Source organism: Nelusetta ayraudi, unplaced genomic scaffold, assembly GCF_046127955.1.
Source record: "Nelusetta ayraudi isolate G7.1 ecotype Tasmania unplaced genomic scaffold, CSIRO-AGI_Nayr_v1 ptg000090l, whole genome shotgun sequence".
Classification (NCBI taxonomy): Eukaryota; Metazoa; Chordata; class Actinopteri; order Tetraodontiformes; family Monacanthidae; genus Nelusetta; species Nelusetta ayraudi.
In genome coordinates this window covers 3180112-3198590 of record NW_027466140.1, presented here as the reverse complement: position 1 = coordinate 3198590, position 18479 = coordinate 3180112, and the positions used below count along the sequence as shown (strand labels likewise).

Here is an 18479-nt window from a genome sequence, read left to right as displayed (position 1 = left end):
CACAAATTCACTGCCATTTGTTTGCTCTACTTCAGAGTATATCGAATTTCTGATGTCTATCTGCAATGTCTGTTGTATTTTTAGACTGCTAGATTTTATATCCCAACAAATAAATCTGCCATGTCGTCTTTGTGTTATGATTTGTAATGTTTTGTCTAGTTTCGTGATCATTGCGAAGTTAATATCGCCATTAGATGGCGCACTAACTACCACAATTCAAGCCCGTGTTCTTAATGTTCTTAATGTTTATTATCCCTAAAAAATATATATATATATATATATATATATATATATATTTAAAAAAAAAAGTTCTTATTGAAACAATACGTCAGCGTAAAAATAAATCTCTACCGATACTTTTTTGTAACCAGAGTTTACCAACTCTTATTTATTTATTTTTTTTATCAAACTTGCCAGGCAGTTCCGTATTCGTGACTTTATATAAACAAACACATCTGAGAGTCGAAAAGGACGCTGGATAATGTAGTTCACAAGTATCTCAAGTAGAGAAGAGGACTCTTATAAAACTACATTAACCGTCCAACGCTTGGTTGAATGCGGAAGTGGGTAAATTTTCGTGGTGGAAAAAAGTTCTCAGAGTTGTTTTCATGCCAGCGAAGAGGGGGGCAAAAAACTTGTGTAAACCTAGTTTCGGGACTCTCCCCATTTCGTGTTGAAGCCAGTCGAAGACATCCAAGGTAATGTTAAATAGTGAAATGTGAGTTAAAGTGGGAGCTATGTTCTTTGCAGGACCGTTTTGTTTGTTTACGTGAAAACGATGCTACATCGTTAGCATTAATGTCCGTTGAGCAGTCAACTCGCTCAAACGCGCTCCCAGTTCCACATAATCGGCTTTTTCTTTCTTTTGGAGACGTGCACTCCAGTAGTTTGGTTCGTTGCAATTTGGCCTGACGTGAGCAGAATCTACTGGTTCTACTGGAGGTTATGATTCTGACAAGGTCCTCTAGGACTTTGCGTGTGAGATTTACGGAGCATGTTGGTCATTAAGTTAATGCCTCGTTGTTTTCCTTATAAAGTGATCATTTTAAAAAGTTTATATACTCTTTTAGCCAGACTATGATATATATATATATTTTTTTTTTCCAAAAAAAGAAAAAAAAAAAGTCTTCTAAGAAATGCCAACTGTCTCTACTCGGAGCGCCTCACCCTTTGAGGAAAGGTGAGGTCGGTTGTGAAAGCAACGAGCGTTGGGTGTCATTATCTCCGTCTGGCTGTTCTGACAGAACTTCCACGAATTTCACGAGAGAGCAGGGTTTAGGGCGGGAGAGGGGGGCGTTGTCTCCAGAAAGCTACGACAATGAAATCTATTGATGCAGCCAATATAAAATGCGTGTAGGAGAGCGTTCTTCTCAAATGTGCCAGCCAGAGGCGAGGCGGCATGACGCACACGAGGAGCCAGTTCTGCTCACAAATAAATATTGTTCCTGATGGAGGCTTCACGACGTGTGGGGATTTTATTATCACTGCCACGCCACAGCTTTATCTGCGATCATCATCATCTACACAATTTATGTTGGAAGCTGAAGAGACGAATATCAAAGCTCTATAGTGTGGCCTTTATGGCAAGGCTTACATTTTGGTTTATACTGCTTTTTAATTTACTCGCCCCCTTTAAATGTTCAGTTTTCTGAACACTGGAAAACATTACCTCAGCATAAATCAGACAGAAATAAGACTGTTGGTGTTACTCATTGTGACTTCAAATATGGGCCGTTCTTCACACCTAATAAACTGTCAGCAGTGTGTGAATGTTGAGTGAGCAGTTCTATTTTTTTTTTATCTTGTTCTTCTTTGTTCTGCCACTTTTACGAGACTCTGTGTATTAAAACTCTTTATCTCTTGTGGTAGTGTGATATTGCTTTTCCCTTCCATGCAATTTAAATTCAGGATTCCCACTTTTGTTCCTCGCATCTTGTTAGATTGAGGCAATATTTCAAATCTTCAGAAATTCATACTTTCAAGTCCCTTCAGACTTTTATCTGCTTAAGATAAAAGTGTGAATGGACCAATTCATAGACTCTAAACTGCTTATTGATTTAACTGCATTCAGCTCTTGAGTGTAGCCTGAGGTTTTCAATGTTATTAGACTGTTTTAAATTGCATTCCAGTGCAGTGGCAGCATTTCAGTGTGTTGTTCTCTTTAGCAAGTTCTATTGCACTGCCTACTGCAAGGCCATTATATTGTAAATGTTTAGGGAAAATTCTAAATTAAGTACAACATTGCAAGTAAAAAAATAAGTGGATTTAAGAAAAACTATGTTCTCCAAGTTAAGTTATAGATTTTTGAATATTTCACCATGCATTGTGTCTCTAGTTAAATATCTTTGCGACCCTACTAACTAACAATTGACTGGACATAACTGCATCATGTAATATTGTGTTTGTGTGATCTTCACAGGTCCCAGCTTTGGTGAAGATGGGGAGTGAACCAGGCCCAGTTCAGATTGTCAGAGTGTGCAAGGAGGAGCACTCCTTCACCCTGGACACGGAGGCGTTGGCTCGGGTTCTGTTGGCTCCTGAAGTCCGAGACAAGAATGTTGTGGTGCTGTCAGTGGCTGGAGCCTTCAGGAAGGGCAAGAGCTTCCTGCTGGATTTCATGCTCCGGTATATGTACAGAAAGGTACATAATGTTGTAATCCAAAACTATGAGTGCCAATTAGGTTGTACTTGGCTTATGTTTCCTGTTCCAAGTATTTTGCATCTTCACAGCAGGTGATCCTGACTGGTACATCCCTGTCTGTTGAAGGTGTGTCAGTCTGAAAGAGCATAACTATGTATGTAGAATGGAAAACCTCACTGCAGTCATTCTGCTTTAGTGCCCCTCCCTGCCTGAACATGTGAACAGACAAGTTGACGACCGGAACAACCCAAGAATTTACTCAACCCTGTTCACTCGTCACAGGAGTGTCACTGTGTTTTCTGTACATACTCCAGCTCTGCTGTTGTCTCCTGCCTCCTTGACGATGTTGACTTTAGCAAATTAGCTGTCGTGAAATTGTTAACTCACATTAAATGTAGATTAAATGTCCATTTCTTTTTTCTTTGGAGTTCAAAACTGCATGAAAAATAGTTCCTTCCCGCAGAGCCTCATTTAAATTTCTCCTTGAATTTCACTTCTGCAGGAGAAAGATGACTGGCTGGGAAAGGATGACGAGCCGCTGTCTGGGTTTTCTTGGAGAGGAGGTTCAGAACCAGAAACGACAGGCATCCAACTGTGGAGCGAAGTTTTCCCTGTTACCAAGGCAGATGGATCTGAGGTACCTGAATTGAATCTATTAGATGTTTGAAATGTTTGAAATGTTTCATTGTATTAATATATTTTCGGTGGCAACTATCACAATTCTAAATTATTTTGAGCTTGCTTGCAAATATATTTGAATGTCATTCGCTCATCCTCCCTTTGTGCAGATTGCTCTTTTTTTAATCAGTATTCTAGTACTTCTGGGTTTTTTTTTATTCATATTTCTAATTAAAATATATTTGGAACATACTGGATTCTCTATCCTCATTTCATGTAATTTTATTTCTGTCCTGTAGGTGGCAGTAGTACTGATGGATACTCAGGGAGCCTTTGACAATCAGTCCACTGTCAAAGACTGTGCCACCATCTTTGCTCTCAGCACCATGACCAGCTCAATCCAGGTGACTCGCCCCTCCCCCACTACCAAGTGTTATTTTTCCTGTTAACTTTCTCAGAAAATATTATTTTAAGAACATTTTATGATTTTCATTTAATACAAAAGTACATTTGCATTACAGATTGTATTATATTTTCATTTAATAGAATGTATTCTATTAAATATTTGTTTTTGCTGTTTTTTAGATCTACAATCTATCCCAGAACGTTCAAGAGGATGACCTGCAGCAGCTGCAGGTCTGTCTACAGTAGTTTGACAGTAGTAAGGAAGACAATGAAGTCATTAGCACGTCATTTTGATGACGACTAATTTAGTTTTAAATCATGTACCAATTTACTGTCTACCGTTCACAGCTGTTCACGGAGTACGGCCGTCTCGCCATGGATGAGATCTTCCTGAAGCCCTTTCAGGTGAGGGGAAAAATGTTACTGCTTGTCCGTGATATCAGGCATGTGTCCGCTGTTGCTGCGCCGGTAGATTACTTCATTTTTCACACTGTGCTTTTTCTCTCGCAGTCTTTAATGTTCCTTATTCGGGACTGGAGCTTTCCCTATGAATATGATTATGGCTTTAGGGGAGGCAACGACTTCCTGGATAAAAGGTTACAGGTACGTTACCCTGTCTTTATCTGGCAAACTGTTATAAATACACTTATCTGGTCCTGAATCCCTCCTTCTTGTACTTTTGTCATTTTTAAAGGTTAAAGAGACTCAGCATGAGGAGCTGCAAACGGTCAGAGAGCATATCCATTCATGCTTCACAAAAATATCCTGCTTCCTGTTGCCCCACCCTGGATTAAAGGTTGCCACCAGCCCAACGTTTAATGGACAGCTTCAAGGTAGGATCGTGTCCCCTGTACCTTTAGCTCGGCATTTGGCAAAATACCACAGATACTGAGTGCTGCTTTTATATATTTATCCTGTCAGATGTGGCCCCAGAGTTCAGAGAGCAGCTGCAAAGTCTGATCCCAAAACTGCTGCACCCCGATCATCTGGCTGAGAAAGAAATAAATGGAAACAAAGTCACATGTCGGGGCCTGCTGGAGTTTTTCAAGGTATCATCTTTTCTTTCTGCTTCACCTCTAAAGCTAAAAGCAGTCTTTTTTTTATGTAACCTTATATTGTCTTTTCTCTTCCCAGGCTTACATCAAGATTTACCAGGGGGAGGACCTGCCACAGCCGAAGACCATGCTCATGGTGTGTGCTGATGGAGCCCAAATTTGAATGTGCCTTTATTTTGCCTTGACTTGTTAATGGATGTAGCTTTTCCGTTCACCAGGCAACAGCCGAGGCCAACAACCTGGCAGCCGTGGCAGCAGCCAAAGATCAGTATTACAAGAACATGGAGAAAGTGAGTTCATGAAAGTAAATTTTTGTATGCTATGTAACATCCATTGCACGATAAAGGATCCCTCCTCTGAGGTGTCTTCTTTTTTCATCTTAGGTTTTTTTTTTTAGGTTTTTCCTTGCCTGGGTTGAGGGTCTGTACTGTAGGTAGAGTGGGTGTTGCATCTGTAGAGCTACAAACATGCCTACTAAAAGCTTTTCCTCTCTCAGGTGTGTGGTGGCGACCTGCCCTATGTGGCTCCGGAGTCGCTTCAGGAAAGACACCAGTTTAACTTCAGGGAGGCTCTTTACAGCTTCTCCTCCACCAAGAAGATGGGTGGCCAAGAGTTTTGTGACAGATACCAAGCACAGCTGGAGAAGGAGCTGGAGGAGATGTGGGAGTCATTCTGCAAACACAATGAGGTTAGAGGACAAACAGCATAAACCTGGTCTTTAAAAATACATTTATGTCTTGATCTTGTGCAGAATTGTTTGCTTAGTTAGTTAACAACCTTTCTCAAACTTATGCTGTTGATTACAATAATCTCTTTTCTGTTTCCTTTCAAAGTCCAAAAATCTCTTCAGTGCCTTCCGGACCCCTGCGGTGCTGTTTGTCCTGGTGTGTCTCCTCTACGTGCTGTCCAGTGTGTTGTTCTTCATCGGCCTGGCCACCTTCGCCTTGATATGTGACTGTGCCATGGGCGTGGCCATGATGGCCGTGCTGGTGTGGGCCTTCATCCGCTACTCTGGCCGGTACCGCAGCGTCGGCGGAGCCATCGACCAGGCCGCAGGCGTCGTCTTGGAACAGGTGCGTTCTCTTTGGCCGGTGGCAAACTGAGGTCTGTTAATGTGACTGGTTACTGCTAGCTTTTAGGGAACTGGCACTTCTGCCATCTTAGTGGAAATACCCCACCGCCAACTCCCTGAGATCACCGCACAGCTGCCTTCTTTTCCAAAACATGTGGAAGGTGTGAGTGGGACGAAGTACAATTTTAATGTTTTGGGTGAAAACTGTAAACAAAACAGGCGCTGATGTCAGATATTTACAGGAGAGTTGCTTCACTGAAGTCCAGGGTGGAAAGACCGGAAAGTGTGTGTGAGGGGAAAGAAATCCTTAAAGGGAAAAGGGACAGTGTCATCTGAGAAGGAAAGTTTTCTCTCCCATTTAAACTCGCAGGATAATTGCTATCATTTTCTGTCAAGGGAGAAGCAAATCTAACACTTTACAAAAAGAAAGGCTGCTGTGATTGAGGCGTTTTCTTTGGGCTCTTTTGTCACTAATGACCTTTCAGACAGTAGCAAAGACTGTAATTACGTGCCTGTGCTGTGGGCAGTGGCTGTGCCCACTGAAGTGTTTCTTTCACAGCTCCAAAGACCTAGTTACAGATTTCAGCCACCAGGGGGAAGACGGACACAGGAATCGGCAGACAGATGTTCAGCTCTGTGTTTTACTGCCATATAAAGTTAACTTGGTGATAAACATTGTTCAGTCAAAGGAGTCTTGCCGTAATTTCACTTTATAAAATGTGTTTATGGCAAAAACTACGGTAGAGGAATGGTACGTGTCGCCAGAGGAAGACGCGCATTTGAGCCTCAGAGAGAAGTTTGTGACTTCTGAGAAACAACCAGAAGTGAAACTGGTGTCATTGTCACTTTGGTGAAGGGTGTGAAGATTCATTTTGAAGACAGAAGAAAAAGCTTCAGTCTGTTTCTCACCTCTTAATGGGCAAATCTTAAGGCTCACCCATAAAGTAGCTGGTCAGCACTAATGACCAAATGCACAACTGCAAAGTTTTACCAGAATAAAGGAAGCTACTTTATAGTATCAAGGAAATTATTCTGTAATTATTGCTGAACTTTGTTTTTTTAGTATTCTGTTAAAATGATTTCAGGGTCATATTCTTTCACTTTAAAGGCTACTTTGAGGAACAATGTTAATGTTAATTGCTCCATGTTTTGTCCTAGTTTTTACCAGATGGTTATGAAAGTCAAAACATCTGTGTAAAGATAACTTTACCAGAACGCAATAAGCAAAATATGTCCCGTACCATAACCTCGTTTTTCTGCTGCACATGCAGTTTTCATGCAGTTTTGTGCGACAGCAGCTGCATTCGTTGTTGTGCAATTATAATCTGGGCCTTTTAACCCGGATTAATTTTCACCTATAAAGTTTGTGCCCACAAATGCCAACATGGGGCATCTGAAGTTCACTGCTGAGTTCACTTACTATGCCCCTGCAAAAGCAGAAGTGGTTTCCGTTCTTTTTTTTTAACCCTGCTCTTCCTTAACTGGCGGGATATGAGCATGCCGGATGCGGCTGAGCAGCATCGGCTAACCATACCATTTAAAAACGGAAGTCATCATGTGTCGCAAGAAACTCTGTGACAGCTGCTACTCTCAAACTAACTTTTACCCGACGTTTTCTCTCCGTCCTCCAGGCCACGGTGGCGCTGAACAAGTCGAGGGGCGTGAACACCACTGATGAGAAGAAGTCCAGCTAGAGGACCTCGGAACCCTCGCCCGTCTCCACGCGGCGCAACTGGCACACCACACAAGCATGTATTTTTGCAACAAAAGCCTTATCAAGCCTTCCGCACAGCTAAATCTCATAGCACAAGGTATATTAATAGATATGACGACGACAACACCAGCATTCAAAACACAGCCCTCTTCTCTTGTGGTGGCTGCATCTAGCAGGGCAGGATGTGCAACCATCTCAGCCCTGCCTTGTTGTCTCACGTTAGATGCTGTCATCATTTTACGAGTTTACATTTGTTACATTAAGTCGACTATGTTTACCTATTACCTTATAAAACACGTCTCTCTCGCTTGGCTGTCTATGTCTCAGACCAGTTGCAAGGGGGGGTGGGTGTTTCATTTTCAGACCAAGTCTCTGCAGCATAACTTTAAATAGCAACCTTTCAAAGAAGTGCAAGCTTTAAAGCCCATTTATACGTACTTCTTTGTGGCTGTATTTTTTTAATACTTTGTGGCCTTACGAACATTCCATTCTGTTTGCTGATTTGACAAAACTAGCAGGTTTTTGAAAAGGTAAAAGAATGCATACTTTAAAGTGTATTCCGTACCTGAATTTGGTTGATTTTCTGATTCTTCCTATCGTTTATTTCTTGATGGAGGAGCGTGTTACGCTCAATAGCTTTCCTTGCTGTATTATATATTCTTTTAATCCAAAGACAAGAACATACCAAATAGTCCAGGGGTTTAACAAGTATCGAAATAAAAGTAGCTTTACTTAGCCAAAGGATTACCTGTAAATATTTGGATTATTTATGCCCAGGCCTTTTGCCCTGAATCACACTAAATATCATATTTATTCCATCAGAAAAAAGCAGTTTTAGAAAGAAAACAAGAATTAAGCCAAATTTGATTTGAAACAAATGTGCTTTTCATACTTGTGTGAATGTTTAGAAGACTGCTGCACTTTCTGAAATATTCTTCACAAAATTTGGTGCTTGGCACCTGAATATATGCATGTCAGCATTTACCTAAAATGTATGTTTTGCCTTGCTTTGAGACAACAAAGTTGACACTTCCTTTGAAACATAGCAGCAGCACTAGGAGATTACCGATGCAACATTAATGATTTTCAGTCTTGAAACTGCACTGCTTGAATTAAGACGATTGACTTCTCCATACTGTGTGTATATATGAAAGCCATATTTTATATAGGAAATCTGAGAAATTTATACTGGAGTAACCTTGTTTAGTAAGCTCTGCTGCTCTGCTTGTAGCAGAATCATTTGTAGAATTCCTCAGTGAAAAGCCAACTGAGGAATGAACAATGTCAGAAAGACCCAAAAGGGGGGAAACTGTTGCTGTGTCCCTGTGTTGTACAATAGTAGTTTCCCTGTATTAGACTTGGTAGGCCAAGTCAGAATGAATCAGGTTTTGGATTAAAGTGTGCTGATTGCTTGCAACCATGCCCTACACCTCAAAATATGATGATGAAATCGGATTCTTTTGAAAACCTCAGATTGGAGGAAATAGGACTTTTTAAATATGTGTGAAAATGAAAACTTGTATTCTGTTGTGTTTGCATTGTTTCACTTTAGCCGTTCTTTTCCAGTCTTACTAAGATTCCATGACTCTGCAGTTTCTGTCACAAAGAGCACAGGACAGGGCCAGTGATTTTGGACCAGAATAAAACAACAAATACATTATTGTGGTTGCCCTTTTTTTGCACATTCCAGATCAGTCCCATTCCACAAGAGGAGGAAACTTTAAAATGATTCTTAAAAACACTACTGCACTTTCCATCCTTTTTGGTGCCTTTTGCACACAGTTTACTCCAAAAGCCAATAAATGCATTTAAAATAGTAGTCACGGCTCTTGTAATGGCCTACTGCAGGGCTGTAGTTCCCTGGCTTTGTAAAATGCTGTTTTGGATAAGAAATAAACATTGCTTGAAGATGATGACATCCCTGTCTGAATTTATCCTTTGAGTGTTTTATTCCATCTAATGTTTATAACCCTTAACCCCCCCCTTAATTCTTGATGTAAGTGTGTTGTTGCGTATCATACAAAGGGTGACACCTGATTTAGATAAGACCGGAATATTTCTGACAAAATAAACGCACATACAGTACAGGCAGCGGAGGTTTTACTTCACTAGATGCCAATGTGTAAGTTATACTGTAAACAGGTTGTACACAGTTAAAAGGAAGCTAATGTAAACTGGGCATTGTATGAATGGAATGTGACCCAGACGGGATGAACAAAGAACCAATGTCTGTAATGTGAAGTGACACTGATTCTGGTGTGTGTCTGTGTGTGTGTGCGCGTGGCTCCTAGCCCATTCTCACATCACAACTCACACCAAATGTTCTAATAGCTTATTATTTACAACAGGATTACTTTTATGAGCGCTATAAACGAGGCTAAGTGCAGATTATGTAGATGAGCTTTGCCAACAGTGCTGTTTGGTGCTTTGCTTTGTTTTAAGAGAGCCTTTTTTTATATTTATTCCATCGCCGCAAAATTGTTGTGGGACAGATTTTTACGGCGTGTTTACAAACCTCACCAAAGAACACACACACACACACACACACACAGTACAAACGAGCGCCACAACCATCCATTGTCTGCAGCTGTGATATTATAGCGGAGCCGTCCATTGGTTTCTCGGGAGACGTGTGTCTGCGTGTACACATGACTGCTGAGGCCTTTTTCCCCTCACATCTTCCGCTGCTTCGCTTCGCATCCTCACACTGACTGGAACTGTATACTGTGTGTGTGTGTGTGTGTGTGTGTGTGTGAGAGAGAGAGAGAGAGAGAGAGAGAGAGAGAGAGAGAGAGAGAGAGAGAGAGGTATCCTTTCACATACACTCTTTCTCCCTCCTCTGCGCGTGATGCCGCGCGCACACACACGCACGTACACGACGAAAAAAAGAAAAGTGCTACAGCGAATTTCGTGTCCCTTGTTTCCTTATATGGTGATCGGCGTCGCGGCCCGCCCCTTGGTCGAGCGAGCTGTGAACGAGGCGCGCGCCCGAGGCGCGCGCCCGTCGCTCACCGTTCGCTTCCATATTTGGAAGTGAGTCCAACAAAAACCGCACGGAGGGGAGGGGGGGGTGAGGGAGAGGTGCTGAGAGGACGGTGGAGACGAGAGTGAGGAGGGAGGGAGGGAGGGAGTGAGTGAGGAGGGGGCGGGTTAACAGCGGAGGGAGGGATGGAGAGGTGGACGATGGCGGAAGGTTTCCTTCCATCCTGCGGAACCCGACCGACCGACCGACCGCCCGCCCGCCGAATGTCGACCGCATCAGACACTCGTGAATCATTCATCACCGCGGCTGAGCAATAATTCCTAGCGCACAGTTCACAGTGCCAAACTTAGTGCAGGACGATCGATTCTTTCTTTTTTTTTGTTGTTGTTGTTGTCTCTAGACACTTTTGATCTTAATAATTAACCAAGCGGAAATCGATGCGAGCAACACCTGTGTACACGCTGAGCTGCGTGCGCCCGATATAGCACTGCTCATCCATTTGTCTCTATTTTGCGCATCGAGCATTCACACGGGAGTGACGTGGAGTCCCGCTGTAGTTCAAATAAATCTGAACCGGGAATCGTGTTTATGTTAATACAATGCAAACACATACTCCCACAATGCAGTCGGCTCGTCCCTCCACTCCCCCACTGCTTACGTTGACTCACGCCATTACACAAAGCCTAATACAAAAAAAAAAAAAAAAAAGACGATTCCAGTGTGGGTTTATTCTTATATGTATTTGAGGTGGTAAAACATTTCCAACGCTACAAATGTCATGCCAAAGCTATTTTGATTTAAAATAAAATGTTATTGCGCTGTATTAAAACAAATATGTCTGATGACGATTTACCAAAATAAGAGCTTTTTCTTAATACCTACATAACGTTCGGCGCTTCTATCACAAAACAACTACGTATATAGGTCAGCGGTAAATGCCGTAATACAAACGGACAGTCGTGCTTCGCAGACGGACGCTCCCACTCGTGCACTTTGATCGTGTCAGGGTCGCGCTTTCAAGCGCGTTCACGCCGTGCGAGCCACTTTTGTGAGCGAGACCGACAATCCATCATCACAGTCCATTCAATTCCACACAGACGCTGACCTATTCAGAGCTACAGCCATGGTGAGTCTGCTTCCCCTCACCCCACTCTGTTCAATCTTCGCACGTCTGTTTGTAATTTGCGCCGGAGATGTTGGTGTTTTTTATCGTGTGGGGTGGATTTGTGTTAAATTTGGCCGGCTGTTGGTAGTTTTCTTAGCATCCAGCCAAATTCACCGGCGCGGTGCAGCAAAAGCCGCTGCTAGCGCCATTGCTATTCAACCAAACGACTGCGCCGACCGGCGATGTCTACGTTGATGTGTTTTTCATTTTTACAACCCGTCGCATTCGCGATATTCCCTGGCTGCTTTTATGCGGCGGAGCCAACGGACCATATATATATAAAAAAAAGACACACACAAGAAAACGAGCCCACACTGGCGCCATTTCGTCCATTCTCCGCGTTTCGCCGAATAAAAAGCAGAAAGGCTAATCGGACGTTTTTAAAATGTCCAGAGTTGTCATCGGTATTGGCCTCGTCTCCTTTTCAACACAATCACGGTTCTTTATTCAAGCCCGGCTCGCCGATGCTTCTATATAATAACAGCCTTGGCGCTGGCTGGCAGGTGCAGCAGCAGCAGCGCCTCGGGCTAAGCAGCTAACGGTATTGTTAGCCGGGCTAGCAGCGTTAGCAGCGGAGCCAACACACATCCATGATGGCTGCTGCTGCCGCTACTGGCGGCGGCCAGCTCTGATTTCTTTCCTCCCATTCTCTTTGTTTGTACGCGGCTTCGACACACAGTTCAGACCGCGGGCTAATTACCTGCCACAAACACAACAGATTATCCAGGCGATTTTTTTTTATTTTTTCCTTCTTAAAATGACGTGGGCAATTTGCGCGTCCATGGGGCCGATGTGGATTCCGGCGCAAAATGAATGAATTGACAACGAAAGTTCGACGGAGATGAGCGTCGCCTTATATAGCAAGCTAGCAACTCACATGTGCGTATGCTGCATTCATGGCCCCACCCTGAATTTGGTGCAAAGACCATTCAGTCAGATGCTCTGTTGACATGAACCCGTGAGGGGTGTACGCTACTTCTACTCCACTGTTCGTCTTTTCTTTGTTTTTCGGGTTTGTATTAAAGAAGCATATTAGATAAAGGGTCCGTTTTGGGGGGGTGTTATGTAAGGGTCAGTTTGTCGTGTAGGTTCCGCTAAGCTCAAGCTAACGGGCCGCTGTCTTTGAACGTCCACTCTCGGTACTGCGCATCCCTTTTTGTTGCGCATCTTAATTTTTCCACTCCTCATGTACACTGTAACACTTAATACGCCATTACACCACGTAACCCCAACACCTGTTTTTTTCTTTTTTCTTTTTTTTTTCTTAAAGCATTATTAGTATTATGGTTTTGTTCCCCTCGGCAAACGCAAACATGCTACATGTCGCATATAGGCGCAGCAAATTTTGAGTTTGATCCAAAATACGTCGTTTTTTCCAGTCTTCTATTTAAGTTTTATTTTCGGGGGATGGCGGCCTTGACAACATGGTTTCAATTTAATGTAAACGCTGCTCAAAGCCAACCAGGTCGCCTTTTTTGTGTTTGTGAAATTGATCTTGGGTGTGATCTTTCACTGTTGCGACGCGTAGGGGAATTTAAAACCTGAAATTACGTCGTTCCACTCGAACAGTTTGAAAGGAAATACTTTTTTGGCCTGTATTCGATCAGAGGTTCGCTCAGCAAATCGTCAGCTATTCAAATCATAATTAAAAAAACAAAAACATTCGAATAAGGAATTAAGGCAGTAGAACTATGAGTGACTGGAAATCATTGTGTTTTTTTTGTCGTGTTACGTAGAGAGACGTGGTGTGTACGTGGTTGGTCATGATTTCTCAGCATGACCGTGAAAGTTGCTGCACCATTAAAGTCACATGATACCCCATTCAAAGAGAAGTGTACAAACCGCATACTTTGAGAGACACACTAGCCGCTTCAAGATGAAAAAACATTTGAAGCTCCTTTGTCGTTCACTTGTGAGACCAAGAAAGCAACTGAAGATCTTAGCAGGTTAATTATTAGGTTAAAAGTGGGTGTTATCTCTCGCGGCTTTTTACACCCTGAGCAAACAAGCGTGAGCGGCTGCTCGCTGAGCCGCTCCGCTTGCTGCAGTTCCCTTTCCTGTCTCGTCCGTCCTGCCCTTTGCCGTTTCCTCTCAGCCCTGTCGTTTCCCCTTTGACACACTGCTGGCGGACAACACTTTTCTTCCATCTTGTACCGAGGAGGCGTTTTCCTGTGATGGATTTGCCTTAAACAAAGTCAGCAGACCTGGCTGAGTGAGTTTATGGAGCAGCTGCGGCTCCTGCTATGTGACTTGAATTCTGCGCGTCTACAGAAGCCCCATTGTGTGTGCGAACCCTGTGCTGAAACACTTAATTCCTGACCGTGGCGTGACCCACATGGTCATCGTTATGGCTGCTCGCTTTGCTGGGACTCGCCACTTATGTAATGTTTTATGCCTCCTGTCGCAGAAACTTGTGACACACCTGTTTGCCGATTTTACAGTGTTCGCGTTTCAGGTGTATGTTGGACAACGGGTCCATAGGTCACACACACACACACACACACACACACACACACACACACACACACACACACACAGAGGTCTATATGCCTGTTTCCTTGCTGCTCTCACTGTGACACACCTGATGTTCAATATATGGGGTTTAAAGGTTGCAACCGTCATCTCAAGAGGCGTCGACGTCTGGCCAAGAGGTTCTAAAAGTTAGTTTTCAGCCCAGGCCATTACTGACACTGTGCCACACCTTTGCACTCAAATCCTCCTTATCAATCAGCCTCATTGTGTTTGCTTTAAGCAATCAATCAATCAATCAATCAATCACCTTTTGTTTCGCCCACGCAATTGGCCTCGGAGCGGGTTTCCTTTTCTACAGATGCAACAACTTGTACTGCATGTTAGCACAAGTAGCAGTAGTTCCTGTATTAGCACTTATTGTTAGAGTCTGAACATGGCGAACGGGATAACCCCTTAGATATAGAAAGGGGGGGTTTATATAGGAAGGGACAATCTTTTCCATTGAAGGAGTCCTCTTCCATTTTCTCCTTAAATTAAAATGAGAGAAATTGGCTTCATAATTTCTAAATGGAACAATTAGCATGCCACTCACTCATGAAAATATCTGGCAGCAATACCACCGAAACCACCGATTTCCAAATAAAAAGAAACTCAACACAAAAAAGAATGTGAAGTTCAAAAGTGCATTCTGCTCCCATGAAAGCTCAAGTGGCTGATTTAATCAAGTAAAAAAAAAAAAATCTCTTTAATCTTTGTGCTGTTGTGCCATGCTTTTCAGAATTGTTGTGGAACAAAATCTTTAGCGAGTGTGTTTGATTCATATGTGTTGAAATTAACAATTTACATGTTACAGCGCTTAATGTGACGCAGTTCAGTCTAAACTATTCTCAGTGTATATCCAAATACACAACTTCACATCAACATCTATCAATGTTTGTTGTTTTCCCAGAAGTAATATCTCATATTAATATTCGGCTTTACACCGATCATATCGGCTATATCGGATCGGCCGATATTTGGCATTTTCTGAAATGTTCGTGATCGGGCGTCATGTCATACATCACCGATCCAATCAATGGTCGTGTTGAAACTTTTTAAATCTGTCTCATGTACTCCAAAGTAGTTTCACAGCATGGACTTGTTTGTTTGAATCCGAGAGCTAATGAGTCATGATTTAAAAAAAACAGCATTTTCGTCTTCGTGCCTCTTCCTGTTTTGAGTACTGTCGCTATGTGACGGACAATAAAGTTTCTTTGAATCTTTACGACAGCAACATCCATGGGCGACACAAAACAAACATGTCGGAGGTGTGGAAGTTTTTCAAAGGGAGAGAAACAGACATAGCACAAGCTATCTGCAATATATGCAACGCTTACAGTACCTCGCGGGGGAACATTGGCAAAAAATTTCAGCATGACAAATTTAATCAGGTACTTTGAAAAGATACACGCGGAGGAGCATGTTGACTTCAGGAAACGCAGCGCGGAGAAAGAAAAAGAAACGCAAACTCCGAAACGGATGCTAAAGCAAACATCTCAGTCAGACTGGGGCATTGCAAGATTTTATACTCAGGAAACGGCACATAAGTATATAAGTACATAAACAAGTAATTTAAATATTACTCCTCACGTGATCGGATCGGTTGTCGGTTTACTTAAACTCACTGATCGGTGATCGGCACAAAAATCTTGATCGTGTAAAGCCTAATTAATATACATTATTAAACAGAACTACAGGCTGGACTCGGGTCAGAAAAATCTCATCAGACTCACACTGACTCCGGTGTGGGATGAGACAAAATTCTTAATAAAAAAACAAACTTGTCCACTCCTTAGGCCTCCGGTGTGAAAGTCACAGATGACGTCATCGCCGTCTTCAATGACATGAAGGTGCGCAAGGCTCAGGCCAATGAGGAAGAGAAGAGAAAGAGGAAGAAGGCCATCCTGTTCTGTCTTAGCAAGGACCTGAAGAACATTGTGCTGGATGAGGGCAAGGAGATCTTGCTGGGTGACTTGGGAACCTCCGTCCAGGACCCCTACCAGCACTTTGTGAAGATGCTGCCCCCAGATGACTGCCGCTACGCCCTGTACGACGCCACATATGAGACCAAAGAAACAAAGAAGGAGGATCTGGTCTTCATCTTCTGGTGGGGACGCACGCACCTTATGGGATACAAGAAGGCTGTGAAACTCATCAGGATGTGCTAAACGTCTTTTTGTTTTCCTCTTCCTTTCCACTCTTGATGTGCAGGGCTCCAGACAATGCTCCACTGAAGAGCAAGATGATCTATGCCAGCTCAAAAGATGCCATCAAGAGAAAATTTGAAGGTAAGCTTCAAATTTAGAAGCTTCAATAAGCTTGGGCAGAATCTTGGGCTTGAAACAGACATGAAGTGATTGCTAGTTGTTCAATTAATTGCTGATCACATTTTATGACAACTAGGGATGCAAATTATCAATTAATTCATTAGTCGTTAGTTGATTGACCTTATCGATCGATAAACAATTAATTGATAAGCGGATTTTTCCTGAGAACCTAAATTTCACAATGAAAAATCTGTAAGGAAGGCATTATTTAGTTTATTTTCACATTGGAGAACAGTAAAAACACCCTAAACATTTATCCTCTGACTTCAAGTTAACGTCTAATGTGTCACATTGCAACTTTTTTTTTTTAAGAAGTTGTTTAAAAGTAACTTGTTCTAGGTATATTATGACCATCACAGTAGCTACAGGTGAATTACAGTAAACATTAAAGTTCATCACTGGTCGGATGTTTTCCCTTAAAGCAGCAAGAGATGTTTGACTGATGTCTGCGACAGAACAGTGGTCCTTCCCGGTTTAAAAAAAGAAAAGAAAAGCCTTTCATCGCCCTCTAGTGGTGGACTTGCAATATTACGTGCCAGATGAAAAAAAAACCAAAGAAAATACCAAGGACACCTTAAAATACTTATTGCCTAGATGTTTCTATTTACTTGCATGATGTACCATTAAATTATAAAGGGCTTGAGCACATTGTAGTTGTTTTTGAACATTAAAATGAATGCTTGAGTTCAAATCATTGTCTTGTCATGGGGAGAATGGTACCTCTGCTGTTTACAGTAGTACAGCAGCCAGTCTCGACAAGCATTATAGTCGTTTCAGTGGCAGTGATGCTTTTCTTCAAAGCGCCACTGAAAATTATTTTTAAAGATATCATACGGCAGAAAAACCACAGCGTTTTTTTTCTTTTTAATCCAGTTTCTAACTATATTGACTAATCTATGTTTTGCTTCGTTCTCAGGCATTAAGCATGAGTGGCAGGTGAACGGTTTGGAAGACCTCAAAGACCGGAACACCCTGGCAGAGAAGCTTGGCGGCTCGTCAGTCATCAGCCTGGAAGGATCGCCTATATAAATACTCCTCCCCTCACCCACCTCTGGCTTCAGTGGAGGCCTTTCAGACACATCTGTCGGGTTTAGCTGTTCATTCCAGTGCGGTTTGGAGAAGGGCAAATGCAGAACCAGCACCAACTGTGGGACTCTGGGTGGGATATTGCGGGTGGGTTTTGGGGGTTCAAATGACAGACGAAATAAAAATAAAACGACAAAATTTCACAAGTGCAAACTGTCATTCCAATTCACGCAACATTAAGATTATGAACAAAACACACACTAAGGAAAAATGTGAAGATACAATTGAAGATGGTTGACGGTGATAAACTGAAATACACATTTGGATATTTATGTTCATGACAGGTTTTTGGTTTTTATTTTGGGTTCCAGTGAAGGATTGCAGGGGGAGAAAGGGAAAGTTTTCTAAACAATGATTCCTGATCAATTCTGTTCCAACTGCTTTTTTTTTTCCCTTTTTTTTTTTTTTGCCAAACTTCAAGTTAAGTTTTGTAAATGTGTGTAGTTAAGACTAGGTGTAGTTTTAAACTAATTCACTCTTGATTGCACAAGATGCAACAAAACTTTCTCTGGGGAATGCGGTCAAATATATATATATATAAATATATATATATTTTTGTTTTGTTACTCCATTGTTTTGTTTTGGGGTTTATTTTTTTTTTCCATTTTCAAACATGCAAATTCCAAAACTTGAGTTATTCCTTTTCATTTCCATTCTGGGTGAAATTACCATAGCACTTGATGTAGTAAACAGACAACATTCCTTGTACTTGTTGCGACCAGGATCCTCTTGATTTAAAACTCTGGTGTTATTAAGGTTTGATGGGGAGCGATGTGTATATGAAAGATCAGCGGTCGGAGTTCAGACAGATTAATGAATGGTGGATGTTTTGTATCGTCTCCTTATCTCTAATAAAAAGCACTAAACTACTGACTTGTTCTGTTTATTGTAGACTTTCCAAC

General features: G+C 42.1%; 2 protein-coding genes across 2 annotated transcripts; both read left to right on the top strand.

Moving 5' to 3' along the window:
- Window positions 1-538: 538 nt before the first annotated feature.
- Window positions 539-9418, top strand: LOC142901972 (atlastin-3-like). Its single transcript, XM_076046720.1, has 14 exons — window positions 539-698; window positions 2420-2641; window positions 3144-3278; window positions 3559-3663; window positions 3845-3895; window positions 4013-4069; window positions 4175-4267; window positions 4359-4497; window positions 4586-4713; window positions 4799-4855; window positions 4938-5009; window positions 5216-5407; window positions 5553-5792; window positions 7423-9418. Exons 2-14 carry the CDS (start codon window positions 2438-2440, stop codon window positions 7483-7485), a joined length of 1536 nt encoding a protein of 511 aa, XP_075902835.1. The 5' UTR covers window positions 539-698; window positions 2420-2437; the 3' UTR covers window positions 7486-9418.
- A 2039-nt stretch (window positions 9419-11457) lies between these two features.
- cfl1 (cofilin 1) lies at window positions 11458-18450 on the top strand. The gene is made up of 4 exons (XM_076046722.1): window positions 11458-11614; window positions 15961-16271; window positions 16376-16452; window positions 17408-18450. The coding sequence occupies exons 1-4, from the start codon at window positions 11612-11614 to the stop codon at window positions 17518-17520; spliced, it is 504 nt and encodes a 167-aa protein (XP_075902837.1). The 5' UTR covers window positions 11458-11611; the 3' UTR covers window positions 17521-18450.
- The last annotated feature ends 29 nt before the right edge of the window (window positions 18451-18479 follow it).